Source organism: Capra hircus (genome assembly GCF_001704415.2).
Source record: "Capra hircus breed San Clemente chromosome X unlocalized genomic scaffold, ASM170441v1, whole genome shotgun sequence".
Taxonomy (NCBI): domain Eukaryota; kingdom Metazoa; phylum Chordata; class Mammalia; order Artiodactyla; family Bovidae; genus Capra; species Capra hircus.
The window spans coordinates 12,086,125-12,103,927 of record NW_017189516.1 but is presented as its reverse complement, the minus strand read 5'-3'; the positions used below and the strand labels follow the sequence as shown (position 1 = coordinate 12,103,927).

General features: G+C 47.2%; 1 protein-coding gene and 1 pseudogene across 1 annotated transcript in view; both read left to right on the top strand.

Moving 5' to 3' along the window:
* Nucleotides 1-17,803, top strand: part of FAM155B (family with sequence similarity 155 member B) — a 29,108-nt gene continuing 11,305 nt past the window's right edge. The window contains exon 1 of the mRNA XM_018044030.1: nucleotides 1-1,028. Coding sequence (XP_017899519.1) covers nucleotides 162-1,028 — 867 coding nt within the window. The 5' untranslated portion in view covers nucleotides 1-161. The remainder of the gene's footprint in view (nucleotides 1,029-17,803) is intronic.
* Nucleotides 15,099-15,822, top strand: LOC108634281 (annotated as a pseudogene).

The window sequence follows — 17,803 nt, the reverse complement described above, 5'->3', positions numbered from 1 at the left end:
CCTGAGCGGGGCCCCGGGCCGGCCGGCCTGCCTCGCCATGCAGCCCCCGAGGTAGAGCCTGGACGGCGCCGAGGAGCGCGGAGCGGCGCGCAGCCGCCCGCCCGAGACGGCCGTCCGGCCTCGCGCCCGCCTGCTCCCTCCAGCCCGGACCCCCCTGAAATATGTTCAGGGGCGCTTGGATGTGGCCCGGAAAAGACGCCGCCGCGCTGACTATCTGCTGCTGCTGCTGCTGCTGGGCTCCCAGGCCGAGCGACAAACCTTGCACCGACTCCGAGCGGGCGCAGCGATGGCGACTGTCCCTGGCGTCCCTGCTCTTCTTCACCGTGCTGCTCGCTGACCATCTGTGGCTGTGCGCGGGGGCCCGGCCCCGAGCCAGGGAGCTGAGCAGCGCCATGCGGCCGCCCTGGGGGTCCGGCCGGGAGCGGCAGCCGGTACCTCCTCGCGCGGTGCTGCCCCTGCCGCCGCCGCCGCCTCCTGGCCAGCCCAGCGCGCCCCCGGGCACCTGCGGCCCGCGATACAGCAACCTGACCAAAGCCGCCGCCGCCGCCGCCGGTCCCGGGCCGGACTGCGGCGGCGTCCCAGAACCCACGGGGCTGGACGCAGCTTGCACCAAATTGCAATCTTTGCAGAGACTTTTCGAACCGACTACCCCAGCGCCCCCTCTGCGGCCCCCCGACTCCCCTTCCCGTGCCCCGGCCGAGTTCCCCGCCGCCAAGAAAAACTTGCTCAAAGGCCACTTTCGGAACTTCACTCTTTCCTTTTGCGACACCTACACGGTCTGGGACTTGCTGCTGGGCATGGACCGCCCCGACAGCCTGGACTGCAGCCTGGACAACCTGCTGGGGGACCTGCTGGCCGTGGTGGCTAGCCCGGGCTCCGGGGCCTGGGAGGTGTGTAGCAACTGTATCGAGGCGTACCAGCGGCTCGACCGACATGCTCAGGAAAAATATGACGAGTTCGACCTCGTGCTGCATAAATACTTACAGGCAGAAGAGTACTCAATCCGGTCCTGCACGAAAGGCTGTAAGGTAGGGACTGGCGTCCGCGGCCACAACGGCTGCCGCTTTGGCAGCGGGAACGGTGGCGGTGGAACCGGGAGAAAAAAGGTTTCCCCCTGTACCCACCCGACCGCCTCCCATCACCCCCACCGTTCTCAGTGGGCCACGGGTAGTGCTACTGTGGGACCCTCCGCGGAGAAGGGGCCTCAGGGATTTAGGTCAGGTAACCACCTGGCCAACCTCTGTTGATTCTGGTTTTGGGCACCATCGGACAAGGGCTTTCTTGCATGCCGCCCCCCGCATGAGGCGGGAAGGGTTCGGGGGGTGGGCAAGTCAGCAAAGGGGTGGAAAGAGGGCTCTGGCTCCTCCAGCCCCCATCCTTAGCCAGCGATGCCCCTTTCCTTTCCTGGGCTAGAATGGAAAGCCCTGGGACTGGCTGCTACAAGGGGAAGGCCAAAGGTGGGGGGAAGAATATTTGCCATCTAACCCTCACTCTTCAGCCCCTGCCAGTGGGTGAGGGGAGGGGCGCTTGGTCGTGGGACACAGCACACTGCTGACCTTATATGACCTGAGGTGGCTGGTCAGAGCCTAGGCAAGTGGAGCCCCAGGGTGTCTGTTTTCTCCCAAGAAAGGAAGCTGCTAGCTCCTCTCCACCGACAAGAGAATGAGCTGGGAGCCGGGCACAGCAGCTTGTGAGAGGGTCACTGGAGGCTGGTGCATTACAAGTCTCAGGTGCCTTCACAGCATGCTGGGGTGGCAGTGGAGGAAAAGCTGGCTTTCTAGCTGTTGGGGACAGACATCCAGAGGAGAGGCGAGGCTGCTGCAGAATGCACCTGGGGCAGAGCTGAGTGTTGAGAAACTTCTTGACCCTGAGCAGGGTCATTCTGGACAGTGAGTGTGTGGGGGCTGTAAACGTTTGGGAAATGGTGCTTACTCCTTTGTTCGTGCAGCCTGCCAGGTGGCCTGCCTTTGAAAGGAAAAGGAACAGCAAGGTCAAAGGGTCAAGTGAAGAGGAGGCCAGGTCGGGTGCTGGCCTCACCCATCCTAGAACTGGGGGCTGAGAGGAAGACGGTTACCTCCCAGCCTAGCTTGTCTCCCTCTGAGGCTTTGGGGAGGGGAGGAAAGTGCCCCTTTCCATCCAACGTGACACCGTGGCCTTCTGCCGGGTTCCAAGCTCTTGGTGGGCTCCTTAGGGATTTGAGCAGGGGGTTGGGGAGGAAAGGGGTAGCTCCTTGCTCCTGACTTCACTTTCTTGTTCTCCTTTTTCCTGTTCTCGTAACCTAGCAGTCTCCCTCCCGCCTCCCTCAGCCTCAGCTGACTCACTGCCTCACTCACACTACCAAATGAGATATTCCACTTCTTAAAGGTGTACAGACAGATAGACATGCACACACTGCCAAACAGCACCACCACCCCAGGCAAAGTCACACAGAGATGGAGAGAGGTCAGCACACCCACCAACAGTGCCACTGAATCAGACATGGTGTCATACACATGCACATCTCCCCAGCATTTCAGAGCCACACAGGCAGAAGTACCGTCACGTGAAAAAAGGACACATTTTATCACATAGGGGTAGACATACACCCTTAATGTCAGCCACAGATACACACACTCAGTACAAACAGAAGGATGCAGCCCACTAGCAAGTGGAATAAAGGATGTCTGTCTTTTTGTGGTCTTCACTCTGACCCCATGGCCCTGACATTTTCTTTCCCACAATCTGCAGGATAAAAGAGAGACCATGCCACAACTTTCTCATGGGGTTTTCTTTTTCTCCAGGTCACAGTTGGCTTCAAACTGTCTGATGTGGCACTAAATAATAACCCCGCCCATTGATTATTTTCACCAGGCAGTTTGATGGAGAAAAGCAACTGGTCTCTTGGATTCAGGAGGCCTGATTATCTCTACCACTTGTTTGTAGTGTGACCTTGGGCACGTCACTTCACTTCTCTAAGCTTTTGTTTCCTCATTCATAAAACAAGGATAATAACCCTGGCTCTGCCCACATTCTGAGACTTGTGAAATTGAAGTGGGAAGAGGTAGCTGATAATATTTTGTAGGAATAATAGAACATCTGATGGTGATGTCCTGCTTGGGGTTTTTATCCTCTCTCACATATATTATGAGATCACAACTGCCTGGGGAGGCTGGTAATACCAGCATCATTAGCTCCATTTTACAGATGGGGAAACTGAGGTGCAGGCTCAAGCAGTTTACCCCAATGCCACTTGGCTAACGAGCAGGAGTACCAGGCCTCTAACCCTCATGGTGTTGGTGCTAAGCCCATGCTTTGGCCGTGGTGTCTTATCTAGTCCACAGTGGCCTGGGTCCTCCCTGCTCTCCTTTGTCTCCTTGTCTTTTTCGCTCTCTCACTCTCTCTCTCCCTCTCAAGTGAACTCCGCCTGCTCTCTTGCTGCCTGCTGTGCCGGGAGAAGGGCAGTGCAAGCTCCATGGCTTTCTTCCTGTCTTTCCCACCCTCTCCGAGGATGTGCTCTCCCTCCGCTGAGGCCCACACCCACAGGCCTCTCAATTCCAGCTGTATTACAGGCTCTACAGGAAAAGACAGCCTTGTTCCCCTCCTTCCTGCAGCCTCTCTCACTTCACCCCAGTGCCCCATCTCTATCCCAGACCTTTTTTGCAGATCCCTAGTCTAGCCTACAGCTTCAAGCCGTCCTGTCCAGCCCCTCCCCGAAATGGGACCCCTTGGAGATAATGCCCCGACCTCCAAGCTTCTCCAGGGTGGAAAGCCCACAGCCCCAGGCCAGGATGAGGAGGCCTCTTCTGCTGCTGGAAACCAAATCTGGAGACTTTGCTCCAGGGCCAGGTGACACCCCCCCACCCCCCCCACCCCCGTCCCCAGGGGCCTGTCCCGAGTATCTCAGATCTTTCCCGGGCAGCCCCAGAAACCCTGTTCTCTCCCTTTGCAGTGTCTGCCCCTGTTTTGGGCCACACAGGGCCCCACACATCATACCTGTCCTCACTGCTGCCTGTGACACCTCCCAATTTAGTACCAGCTGCGACATTTCCTTAATGTGCGACTGACTTCCTCTCGCACAGCAGGGCGATGATAACTTAGGCTGATGCCCATCCCCACCCTGGCCTCTCCCAACCCCAAGGGCCACTCTCCACCCCTCCCTTACCTCCCTGTGCAGGTACCCCCTCAGCCTTTGCCTCCCGCTCTGCTTGGCCCTCCTGGCCCTGCCTACAGTTACTGGACCACCTCCTCACTCCCCCAACCCTCTCCATCTCCCAACCCTGCCAGGCCCTGCCTGGTTCTGATTGCCTCTTCCTTCACCCCTGCCCCTTCCCTCTTCTAAAGTCAGTGTAGTCTGATGGGGACAGTGGTGAAGATGAGAACAAAACCCTGACTTCCTCTCATAGCTCTGATCCAGGAGGAGATAGAAGCCCGAGAGAAGGCCAGTGCTCAGCTCTCTCACTAGCCACAGGGCCAGGGAGGGATGCACTGGTTCTGTTTTCTTCTAGACTGGCCCGCACCCACCTGGCAGGTTGTATGTTTGGTTCTGGGTCTCACACTGAGCAGGTAGGAGGAGGCTAAAACCCAAGTTTTCCTGGATATAGTTGAAGGAGCTGTTTCACCAGGAGAAGAGGAGACTCAGGAGGGTGTGGTCTCTGACTTCATACCTCAGAAGAGTTGTCGGGGTGCCAAAGAAGAGGCATGTCCTGCTTAACCCCAAGGGGACTTCATGGTTAGAAAGTCCTAGGCTCAAACCCAGCTGTTTTATGTATTACCCATGTGACCTTGAGCTAGGGACTTCAGCTCTCTCATCCTCACTTTTCTCATCTGTAAAATGGAGCTAATTCATCAGAATGGCCCTGTGAGCTCACTATTAATAAGAAATCTGCACAGTACCTAGACCTGGCATGTCAGAGTTGTTCAGTTAACAGTTTTTTCCTTCCAGAGAAGAAACATAGTGCCTTGAGAGGAGGTGAGTTCCTGCTTCCAGGGGAAAGGTCTAGGCTGATTCAGGCAGACCCCTGGAGGAAATGCTGTGGAGATGACTGACTCCAGATTATAGGGCAGGTTGGACCAGCCACCTCTGAGGTCTGTGTCAGCTCAGAGCTCAGGCTCGTGAACAGAGGCTGCTCCCTCAGCAGCAAGATTGAATAGAGAGGGCCAGGAAGGAGGCCTAACACCCACAAGCAGGGGAAGGGGCTGGCAGAGCCAGCACCTTGCCTTCTGCCCTTACTCTAGGGGCCCTGCTCTTCCTCCACTCTGGCTGGCAGCTGTTTCTGCCTCCCTGCCTTCCTCTCTCCTCCCACCTGCCATAGCTTTCCTACCAATCAGGACTCCCAGGCTAACGCCAGTGCTGCGAACAGGAAGCTCAGGGCACTGGGCTAAGGGCAGGAGCCCCAAGTTGGCAAGTGGTCCCTGTTGTCACCCAAGCTTGCAGGCAGGGAACAGTGCCCCACAGTCAGCCTCCCTGACCCAGGTTTCTTACAGGCAGAGAACCTGTTCACATGTTGGGGGGTGGAGGAAGGAAGGGGGGTCAGTCAAGAAGCAGGCTCCTAGAAACCATGGCAAAGCTTTGAGGAGGGGCATCCAGATCCGTGGAAGTTCATTGGCCACAGACAGGAGCACTGGGCTTCTGGGAAGGGCCAGCAATAGGGAAAAGTGTTTGTAGCTCGGACAGGATGTAGAAGCGTAAATGTGGGAATGGGAAAGTGGCCTCCTGCTGCCCATACCACTCTGAACCCCTTCACCCCTGTCCTGACCCACCCCACTCCCAATCCCCACATTCCCCCCAATTCTGACCCACCACTAGCATCCCCTATCCCTACACCAAGGACCACACAATTTTCCCAACCTTCTGCTGGAAGGTCTCCCTATGTTAGTCGCTCAATCGTATCCAACTCTCTGTGACCCCATGGGCTGTATCCCCCAGGCTCCTCTGTCCATGGAATTCCCCAGGCAAGAATACTGGAGTGGGTAGCCATTCCCTTATCCAGGGGATGTTTTTGACCCCAGAGATCAAACCCCAGTCTCCTACATTGCAGGCGGATTCTTTACCATCTGAGCCACCAGAGAAGCAGAAGGTCACCCTAGACCCTTCCCAAACCACACCTGCACCTCACTCTCTATTTCTTATCCCCACACCTACATTCCTCTAGTCCCCGCTTCTCCCCATAGTTACCCCCACCTGCTCCCATCCCTTCCTTTCCCCCCTCGCCCTTCACTGCTCCCTTCTAACAGCCAGCCCTCTCCCATCCCCCATCCTGCTCCTTTCCCCTTGTCTCTCACACTCCCCCAACCTTTACCCTGCCCCACTGTGATCCTCTTCTGGCCTCATCCCCTAAGCACTATACCTCTTGCCCTTGTCACCTCCATGCCCCCTCACCCCTCACATCCCTCACACCCCACTCACTGTTTGCCTCTCTGATCCCCATCCCTCTTCCTGCCCCCTTTGATCTTCTGGTCCCCTCTTCTCCTGTCCTCTCTCTCCCTCGCTGCTCTTTTTCGCCTTCCTGCCTTCTCTCCTCCCCACTCAGGGTGGACATGTGCACACATGCTTAGACACATAGACACACAGACAGTCTTCTTCATGGCAACTTCCCATCCTTCCCACAGGCTGGTGCCTGACTACTATAGTCACCATAGCAACGGGAACCTCCAGGAAGGATACACTGGTATCTCCTGAAGGTGGGGGTGGGGGGAATTAGGTGGAGGAAGGGAGCCCAGCAGCCTCCCATCCATCTCTTGGTCTGGCTGGAAGAGTCTGCTGAACACAGTGGAGGGAAGGGTGAGGAAAGGGAAGACAGTGGGTGCCGGTGGGGCTTAGACTAAAGGAGGGCCAAGGGTCTCCAAACACATCACAAGCACAGGAGGGTGCTTCTAAGCCACGTGGGTGTGTGTTGGTCTCCTCCTGCAGCATCAAAGACTGTGCTGGTAGGTCCCCACTTTGGATCTGAGCCACTCCAGGGGCTCCCTACAAGTTGGCAGTAGGTGTTGCTGGATCCCCTTGCACTTGGTCAGCTTCTCACTCTAGTCTCTCAATAGTCAGCTGGGCATTGCCTCTGACAGCTGTAACCACAGGAAGAGGGATGGGGATCAGAGAGGCAAACAGTGACTAGGGTGTGAGGGATGCGAGGGGTGAGGGGGCATGGAGGTGACAAGGGCAAGAGGTATATCTCAGGGAAAGGGCACACCCACCCTTCAGTGTGTGGGTGCATCTGTAGGACACCTTAGACTCGAGGGTGGGAGTTTGCCCTAGAAAAACTTCTCCCTCAGGGCAGTCTTTTATCTTCCCACCCTGTGAGGCTGTTTACCTGTTGTGTGCCCTTGCACCCTGGGAATCAGACCTGCCCCTCCCTGCCCCCAGCTCACATCTCAGCCACATGTGGATTCCAGCTGCAGGTGTTTGTTGGAAAGCCAGAGGGAGCTTCTGAGGCTGGGATAGACAAATGTGGGCCTCCAGGAGCACCATTCTCTGACGCTGACCCGGGAAGCCTCTTGGGAACAGATGTGTTATTCCTGTGGTTACAGGGGTGCAAACCAGGGTGTGTGCAGTGATGCTGGACCAGACTTTTCTTCCTGGGCATGTAAGGGGATTCAGAAAAGCCTGAATTTTTGAGCCAGACAGGTGCTGAGAAGGGAGAGCAAGGGTACCAGGTGAATTGCAGCTGGCCCTGGGGAAGGAAGAAGTTACTATGGAGTAACAGGTGCTGCCAGGGCCAAAGCTCCTGTTTGAATGGACTCTGGAAAAAGGAGCTGGAACCTGAACCACAAGTCTCTGGGCCAGAAGGCAAAGGCAGGCTGGCACCAAAGAAGAAAGAGAAAGTGCCTGGGAGATGCCAGGGGCTTTATGTGTGTCCATGAACTCAGTTAATTCTGACAGTCATCCTAGCAGGCAGGTACTCTTATAATCCCCTTTTTACAAATGTGACAACTGAGGTTCATCAACAGAAAGGGACCCATCCAGGTCACATAGCTAAAAGGTGGGAGGACTGACACACAAACCCAGGGCTGTCCATTGTTTCCCCAGTCACACATGTACAAAGAAATTCTTAATAAACTCCCTCCAGCTGTCAGAGGCAATGCCCAGCTGACTGTTGGGAGACTGGAGTGAGAAGCTGACCAAGTGCAAGGGGATCCAGCAACACCTACTGCCAACTTGTAGGGAGCCCCTGGAGTGGCTCAGATCCAAAGTGGGGACCTACCAGCACCATCTTTGTTCAGTACCCCAGTCTCTCGTCCTTGAGCCCCAGTGATAATCACTGGTATCTTCTTGGGATTGTGACAAAGGATGAGAAAGGGAGGTGTTTGATCCCTTCTATTTCTAAAGGCTCTTCCAAGGAGATGGGAGGAGCTGGATTCCTCTTGCCTGAAGGGGAGGTATCTACTATATTCTCAACCCAAATCTGCTAGAAGGATCAACCAGAGCGTGAGAGGAGTATGCCCCCCTAAGCAGGGCTGAGCCCTGCCCAGCCTTTGCTGGGAGAGAAAACGATGAGACCTTGTTAGCCCAGAGCCTCTGGGCTTTGGACACACAGTTCCCATGCCAGGGTTTTGGTGAGCCCTGGCCTAGGATGGCTGAGCTTCTCTCAGAGGTAGAAGGAAGTGCAAACTCACCAAGCTCTGCTTGGAGAAGGACATGCGGCAGTGCTGGGGTTACTGTTGTTCCCTGTCTCTGTATTTGGTTTCCAGCAGATAGCATGGCTACCTGGCTGATCTGTGAAAGGTGAGCATATCTGCTTAGTGTTGAACTCAGCTAAAACTTCCAACCAGGTTAATCCTTCAGAACTATTATAGACTCAGAATCTTAAAAGAAAAAAAAAAAACTTTTTTTTTCCTCAATTACCAAAAAAATGATCTTTGAAATGTTTTGGAAAATAGAAATATAACAGTTTGAAAAGGGTCTTTGAGATGTTCTTAATGTTAGTGTATTTCCTCCCAATATGTCTTTTTGTGGCATAGTTTTTTACTGTAGTAAAATAAACATAACATCAAATTTACCATTCTAACCATGTTTAGGTGTACAATTCAGTGGCATTAAAGTATATTTGCAATGTTGTACAACCACCTCCACTATACATTTCTAAAATGTCTTTATTCTCCTAAATAGAAAGTCTTTACCCATTAAACAATAACTCTCCATTCCTCCTCCCCCAGCCCCTGGTAACTTCTGTTCCTTTTCCCATCTCTATAAATTTGACTATTCTAGATAATTCATTTAAGTGGAATCATATATACTTTTTGTCCTTTGTGTCTGGCGTATTTCATTTAACATAACATTTTCAAGGTTCATCCACGTGGTGGCATGTATCAGTACTTCATTCTTTTTATGGTTGAATAATATTCCATTGTCTGGATATACCACATTTTTAAAATTCATTCATCTCTATGGACATTTGGGTTGTTTCCACTTTGGGACAATTATAAATAAAACTGCTATGAATGTTCATGGACAAGTTCTTATGTGGACCTATATTTTCATTTCCTTCCATCTTTTGGCTCTTGTGAGTAATGTTGTTATGAACATTGGTATACAAATATCTATTTGAACCCATGCTTTCAGTTCTTTTGGTTGTATACCTAAACTTGCTGGATTACGTGGTAATTCTATATTTAACTTTTTAAGGAGCCTCCATATTGCTTTCTACAGTGCTGCACCATTTGACATTTTTATGAGCAATGCACAGGGTTCCAATTTCTCCACATCCTCATCAACACTTACTCTTTTCCTTTTTTTTTTTTGATAGTAGCCATCCTAATGGATGTGACTATATATTTTTTACATAGTTAAAATCATCTAGGTTTTTTACTCTAGTCTTTCTAACTTATTGCTAAAGTTATACTGAGTATCTTTCCATGTAATTAAATATTCACAAGCCACATTTTTTTCTTTTTTTCGCTGTACCACATGGCCTGTGGGATTAATTCCCCTATCAGGGATCAAACCTGGGCCCTCGGCAGTGAAAGCACAGAGTCCCAACCACTGGAGACCAGGGAATTCCCACAAACATCATTCTTGATGAGCATATAATATTCCATCCCATGAATTTAGTGCAGTTTATTTACCTAGTTCCCTATTATTAGGTATTTACCTTCAACTTTTATAAATAATGTTGTGATCGATAACTTTGTCCATAAGTCTTTGTCACATCTACAATTTTCTTTTTCTAATAAATTTTCTACCTCAGTCATTTTTTTCTTATTTCTGTACTTTGCTAAGCTTCTTAAATCACAAAATAATGCACCTTCATTGTACCAAATCTAACAATACAGAGGTTTATAAAAAAATATTTAATAATCTTCCTGTTCCCTCCTCTCCCAGTCCTACTGCCCTGAGGCCACTGATGTTAACAGTTTGGTGTGTATCCTTCCATCCCTCTTTCTGAGCTTACATCAGCATTTGTACACAAAATGATTCTTTCCCTTGTTTTGCATACACTTGAAAGCATATACATTAATTCTGCAGAATGAACTTTCGGGATGAGTCTTACAGAATCAAAGAGTATTAACCTTTTTAAAGCTTATGGCATACAAATTCCTTTCTTACCAAATTTCTTTCCAGAAGGGTGATTCTAATTTAAACCCTCACCACAAATGTGAGACTAATTTACCACTCTTGTCCAGTATTGAGTATCATATTTTTTAAAACTTTATTAATTTGGAGCTAAAAGTGGTATATCATTGGTTGTAATTTGCATTCCTTAGGTCAAACATTTGTTTTTCTTATTTATGGGCCATTTGTATTGCTTCTTTTGTGAATTGTCTGTTTATGTCTTATGTTTTTATTATTGATTTGTATGTACTCTTTTATGTGTATTAATGAGTTTTTTTCTGATTACATTTATGGCAGTTTTCTTTTTTCATTTATTATTTGACTCTTGGAGCTGAAAGGGGTGCATTGGAAGAAAAGGAACTATCCCAGGCACTTTTATATACTTTATCTCACTTAATTCTTACATCTGTCTTGTGGCTATATATTTATCCCTGTTTTACTTAGAAGACTGGCTCAGAGGAGTTAGGTAACTAACTCAAGGTCATCCAGCTAGTAAGAGTTGGACCTGGAATTTGAATTCAGGTCAAATCCAGGGATTTAGTTACCAGAAGGCAATGGTACTACCCAATCTGTACTAGTGTAATTTTACTATTGGTAAAGCTTTGTGCTAGTTGATTTACAGACATTATTTGCAGAAAGGTTAAGGATATATGCTCTTACTATCTCCCATTTTGTAGATGAGGAAAGTATAGATCAGGGAATTTAAGTAACTTGTGTGAGGTTTCATAACTAGTGAGAGCAGACCTGACCTTTGACCACAGGACTGTTTGAGGTTAAAGATGTTTGACCCTGTCTTCTCCCTATACATGCTGCCTCCCTAGGGACCATCTTCTTGGATACAAACTGAGGCTGAGAGAGAGAGAGTACTTTGCTTACAGTCACATAGCAAATTAGTGACTGAGTCTCTCCCTCCTTACAGATGACTTGTCTAAGTTTCATACAGCCAGTTAGTGGCAGAACCCAGCTCTGGCTAACTACCTGACTAGAGCAAAGGCTTTTTGATGAAGAATATTTACAGAGCAAACTGGGGAGAAAGAGCAATTAGGTAGAGTGTGTGGCTGCCCTGAAACCTTTCTAAAGGATTGAACCCTGGTTTTGGAGCCTTCTAGAGCAAGGCAGTTCCAGGAGCCCCTACATGGTAAGACCTAGGACAGGAAATCTCATGTCCAAAGACAAGAAGACCTTTCTACAAGGAGACAGCTGCCTTCCCATCACCAGTTGCTAAAGCAGGAACAGTTGCCTCTTTTCAACACTCCTAGGGTGTGTGTGTGTCTGTGCTTGCACACATGCATACATTTAGAGAAAAGAGGAAAGGGAGTACTTTGATGGAGGAATGGAAATGGTCTTTTGTAGCCCCTCGTACTTGAATGTTCTTCACCCCACACCCCCTTACAAAGAAAACTTATATCAGGAGTGAGCTGCATACACAGATTTTAGAAAATCACTCTCCCATCCACTCCTAGAAATCTCTCCCCAACTTGACCTGAAATTCCATCAAAAAGATTTGAGTAACAAGGTAATTACTTCAATGGTCATAGTGAAATGGAGGGACCATCCAAGAGGCAATATCATATATAAGAGCTTGGGCACTGAAGTCCAGGTAAACCTGACTTCAAATTCTGGCTCAAAATCTGTCTACTGCATTAAACAGTTCTTGAGACCTTTCATCTCTCTTGGAACCTCACTTTCATTGAATTCAAAACTAAGAAATAGGGTCATTGTGAGGTTTCAATAACATATAACATGCTAATCTCTCAAGAACACAGTGCCTATGAAATGGAAAGTGCTCAAGAAATGGTAGCCACCATTGTTGTTATTGTCTGTGTGGCCTTGGATGAGCTATTTAAACTCTGGTCCTTCCTGTTCTCACCTGTAAATATGTCTCTATCTCAGGAGGTGGTTGTGAGGATTCAATGAGTTAATAAATGTCAGTTGCTTAGAACAGAGCCTGGCATATAGTAAGCACTTAATAAATGGTAGCTATTATTATTCTCACCTTAATTAGATGTATTTAATCTAAATGACTGCTTAATACTCAATTGAGATCAACAACACTTTCCCTTCAGTTCAGTTCAGTTCAGTCGCTCAGTCGTGTCCGACTCTTTGTGACCCCATGAATCGCAGCACGCCAGGCCTCCCTGTCCACCACCATCTCCCGGAGTTCACTCAGACTCACGTCCATCGAGTCCATGATGCCATCCAGCCATCTCATCCTCTGTTGTCCCCTTCTCCTCCTGCCCCCAATCCCTCCCAGCATCAGAGTCTTTTCCAATGAGTCAACTCTTCGCATGAGGTGGCCAAAGTACTGGAGCTTCAGCTTTAGCATCATTCCTCCCAAAGAAATCCCAGGGTTGATCTCCTTCAGAATGGACTGGTTGGGTCTCCTTGCAGTCCAAGGGACTCTCAAGAGTCTTCTCCAACACCACAGTTCAAAAGCATCAATTCTTTGGCGCTCAGCCTTCTTCACAGTCCAACTCTCACATCCATACATGACCACAGGAAAAACCATAGCCTTGACTAGACGGACCTTAGTCAAAAGGTAATTTGGGAGCAGGAGGTGACATGTTCAGTGTGGAGGTGGAAAGTTAGGAGCCAGAAGGCAACTGGATAGATTCTAGTGAGTGAGAACACAGAGACATACTCAGGTAGGAGAGGAAAGAGCCAGAGATGGGAAGACTCCAAAGCCTTTATGTCCCTCACCCTCAGAGACCAAGCACAACTGACAGGTCCTTTCATTAGGTCTCTGTTCTCCCCAGCCTGTCATCTGTTTAGCAAGGTTCTGTGTCTGAGAATGGAAGTAAGGTAAGGGCAAGGAGCTGTTTTCAAAATGATACCTGCAGGAAGCTGGAGATACCTGCCTGAGCCTGAGCCCAGGATTAGCCACGTGTGGCAGACAGGCATGCCTGTGAGTGGGCAGTGGGATTTCATGCCCAGCACATTTGTGTGCAGCTCAAATGAAGCTATGGTTGTCAGTGTCACAGTGGCACCGTTTCTGTGGGTGGTAGCCTGCACCACTTGGGTACAGAGGCCACCAAATTTCCCCTCCTCTCACACTAGTTCTTCTCTTTGGCTATGGGACCACTCATTAATTTCGCTGGCCTGTTAACCTGGCCCAAGCCCATGGTGGTGATGGAATAGATGATCCACGACTAGACACTAGGACCTGGGGTTTTGGGGCTGAGTCTGGTAAGGTTGATCAGGTCAAGTGTTGGGGACTTTGTTTTGTTGTTTTTGAAGTTCATGGCTGCATATTAGTTTATATTCTTATTTTACTTTCATTTTATCAAAGTAATATATGTTCATAATTTTAAAAGACATATAAGCTACACATATATACTGAATCTTCAGTTAAACACTTAGCTTTTTCTTTTGATATTTATTGTCACATTTTTCATGATGTGCCAATACTGCTGCTATTTTTTTGACTTTTCTGTTTGAAATATCTGTGCACGTGAAGATACACACATATACATATATACATATGTATATCTAGCACATATATATATATATCCTTGTAGCATCTATCTGTCTTTTAAATTATATATAATATAATATATTTTAAATAATAAATAGCAATCTCAATGCTTATAATTAAAGCAGAAGCCCTCTGTTCCAACCCTAAGCCTCATTCTTCAGAGTCAAATACTTCTAAACTTCTTAGCTGTTTTTTCTGATATTTACCTCCCATCTCTAAATAGTATGCCAATTTTATTATTTCTTGATTTTTTTTCTGATTTAAATATGTACTGACTTTTTATAGAGGGGGATTTAGCTGTCTTACTACCAGCAACACCATATGCACACTTCTCTCATATATATCCAATATTGTCATACCATAATTTCTGGTTTTAACAGTATTCCATATTTATATTATTAGGATTATAAATATTGTTCATAGCTGAGTCATGTAGAATATTGTGATTATATTTTCTTCTTTGGCCAACTTGTTTTCCTGGAGTTAATAATTGCCTCTTTTTTCCCCCTATTTGCTTAGTTTTCTACGATTTTTTTTTTTTTTTGCTAATGCATTCCCAATTTCTCCATCAAAGCTGTAAAATTCATGTAACACATTACATAACCCATTGCTTCCATCCTTTTCTTGGGGATCTCCACCTTCCTCCAGTCTGGACTAGTTGCTAGAGGCTTGGCTTTTAAGCACTTAGCAAGCATCTCTTCTGTACACCTAGTTCCTTGTGAAGTCCTGAGGAAAATACACAGATATGCAAGATACAACCCCTGTCCTCAGGGAGCCTACAGTCCCAAGAATGTAAATAATTTATTCAGATATCTCACCAGAAGGCTTGAGCGCCTTCCAGGGACTTTGATTTAAGCTATGTCTTTGATCCCACACTCTAGGCAGAACTCCTCCCTCCATCTCCACTGGGTTATCAGAAGAATACAATATAGTCTCCCAGAGAGCAAATGTGTTCTTAGACTGTATTAACAGAAACAGAGCTTCTAGGATTGGAGGGCTGATACTTCTACTTGACTCTGTTGATAAACTCTGTCTAGGGATTGCATTCAGTTGCAAGGGACATGGAAAAATAGGAACTTGTCAGAAAATGATGATGGCATGGCAGCTTGGACCAGTCAGAGTGCCCTGAAAACAGTGGTCTTGGGATGTTGTCCAAAGTTGGCTGTAGCAGTCAGAGCCCCGACTCCAGCACAGGGGCCTGCGCAGAATGTGAGATATTTAGCTCCCTGTGGTATACTGATGAGCAGAACTCTTCCACTACACACTTCAGTTTTGCCTAAGGAGATATGTACAAGAACTTTCTTCAGAATCACTGCACCATTAATAAACGAAAGGAAAGAATATTCAGAGAGAATTATAGGATGTTCTATGCAGGAAATGTATGATGTAGTATTAGGAATGGAGGATAACAAGCATTTTGCTCCTTGGTGCAAAAAATCAGATGTAATATCAAGGAGACCTGAATTCTGCAAAACATGATTAAAAATTGGGTTTCTACCTGCAGTGGAGCACTATATATCAGTAGTAACCTTAGTGTAACCACATTTGGTAAAGGCATACTGTGCTGATGGGAAGCTCTTCAATCATTTGGAGACTGTTTGGCATTTTAGCCCAGGTCTTCCTGGCTACCCAAGAACTTGTACTTTGGATTTTTTCAATTTCTCTTGAATTTTGCAAACTTCTACCACAGCTTGCCACATGGTTTTTCAATGAAGTTGTAAAGCAGATGGTGTCTGCCTTTGAAAGAAGAGCATGTAAGCTGTATGGTACAGAAACAAATATACTTCAGGAATTAATGCTTCATGAAGTTCATCTCACATAAAGAGAAAAACAAAGTGGTCACCTACTTGCAACTAGTTTGTTTACTTTTAGGAAGTGCTTTCATCATTTGCTTTTAGAAGTCAGAAAAAGTGAAAGAAAATGAAGTCGCTCAATCATGTCCAACTCTTTGCAACCCCATGGACTCTAGCCCACCAGGCTCCTCTGACCATGGGATTTTCCAGGCAGGAGTACTGGAGTGGGGTGCCATTTCCTTCTCCAGGGGATCTTTCCAACCCAGGGATCGAACCCAGGTCTCCCACATTGTAGGCAGACACTTTACCGTCTGAGCCATCAGGGAAGTCAGAAAGCATTTGTCAAACCCAGCTTTGATTATAAACTTGTACCATTGAAAATTTGCACTTGAAATATGGAACCACATGTATGTAGAATTTAATCAAGTTTAATTCAGACTAATATGTATATTAGCATATTTATAATAAAGGGGTGTCATCACTGTTGCCCGAATACTGACATCACTCTTCTGAACAGAAATCAAAACTGTAAATTTTAACCTTTTAATTTTCATGTCACATGAAGAGGCTGGTTGAGATACTCATGAAGTGTGTATAATATTAACCATATCATGTTTAAATTATTAAATTCAGACTATTTATAACTTATTGTTTTAGGGCCTGCCTCATGGCTTAGGATATTGAGTGGTCATCAGATAAAGTAAAACTTTGACTTAAAAATATTGTTAATGAAGGTTCCCTGGCACCTTTCTTATTTTTAAATTGTTCCTATGGGTAGTGTAGATAATTCAATGTTAAACTGAGTTTAGCTTCCAGATAAATAATTTTTTGTTGAGTGGTCCAGAGTTTTAAGCTACTTTTCTCTTTGTTTGCAACCCTCTCCCCAGTCCTTCGACTATTTTAATAATGCTGAATCAGTGTCAAATTTTATCTATAGCAATGGACAATAAATGAAGATAAGTTGGTTGATATGTCTACAGCACCATGCATCCTTATTTTCTATTTATTGTGTGAATTCACTTTCAATAATGTATTTCAAACTGATATTTTTGTAAACAAATCAATGTAAGGGCTGAAGTGGTAACTTAATAAAGTTAATTTGTTTAAAAAAATTAAAAAAAAATAGGAATTTGTCTGAATAGGAACAACCAGGATAAAACAGAAATGGAAACTACATCCCCCAAAATAGTTGAGAAACTAGTTTGGCTTCTTGGAAAAGTAGTATACACATAGCTCTCTCCATTTTTCTTCCCTCACATTCCCTTTTAAATTGGTTTCTGTCCCCGCTGCTCCACTGAAACTGCTCTCACCATGTTGAAACTGCCAGCGTGTCCTCATCTGCTGACCACTCTTACTCTTTGAAACTTCCCTTCCCTAATTTACAGAATGCCACTCTCCTCTGTTTCTTCTCCAAGCTCTTTAACCACCCCCTCATCTTCATCATACTCCCTTCTTCTACCTACCCCCTAAATGTTAATGTTTTCCAGGGATCCACCTTTGGTCCTTTGCTCTATGTGTTCATTCTCCCTAGGCAACATCCTCTACTTCTTTGGCTTCCACCATTGTTTTATAAGTCAGAGTGAGCTAGGTTGTGCTGTGAAAGAAAAAAAGAAAGTGAAGTAGCTCAGTCATGTCCGACTCTTTGTGACCCCATGGACTGTAGCCCACCAGGCTCCTCCATTCATGGAATTTTCCAGGCAAGAGTACTGGAGTGGGTTGCCATTTCCTTCTCCACGGGATCTTCCTGACCCAGGGATCGAACCCAGGTCTCCCGCACTGCAGGCAGATGCTTTTACCGTCTGAGCCACCAGGGAATTCCCAAATATCAGAGGCTTATCACAGCAGTTATTTCTTGCTCATAATATATGTCCAAAACAGGTCGTCAGGGAGCATCTATTCATGATAGTCACCAAGAGACCTAGGCTAGTAAAAGATCCATTTCAACATCACTTCCACAGTCAGCAGCAGAGGGAAGAGAATGTGGCAAATCACACTCCAGCTTCTTAAAGC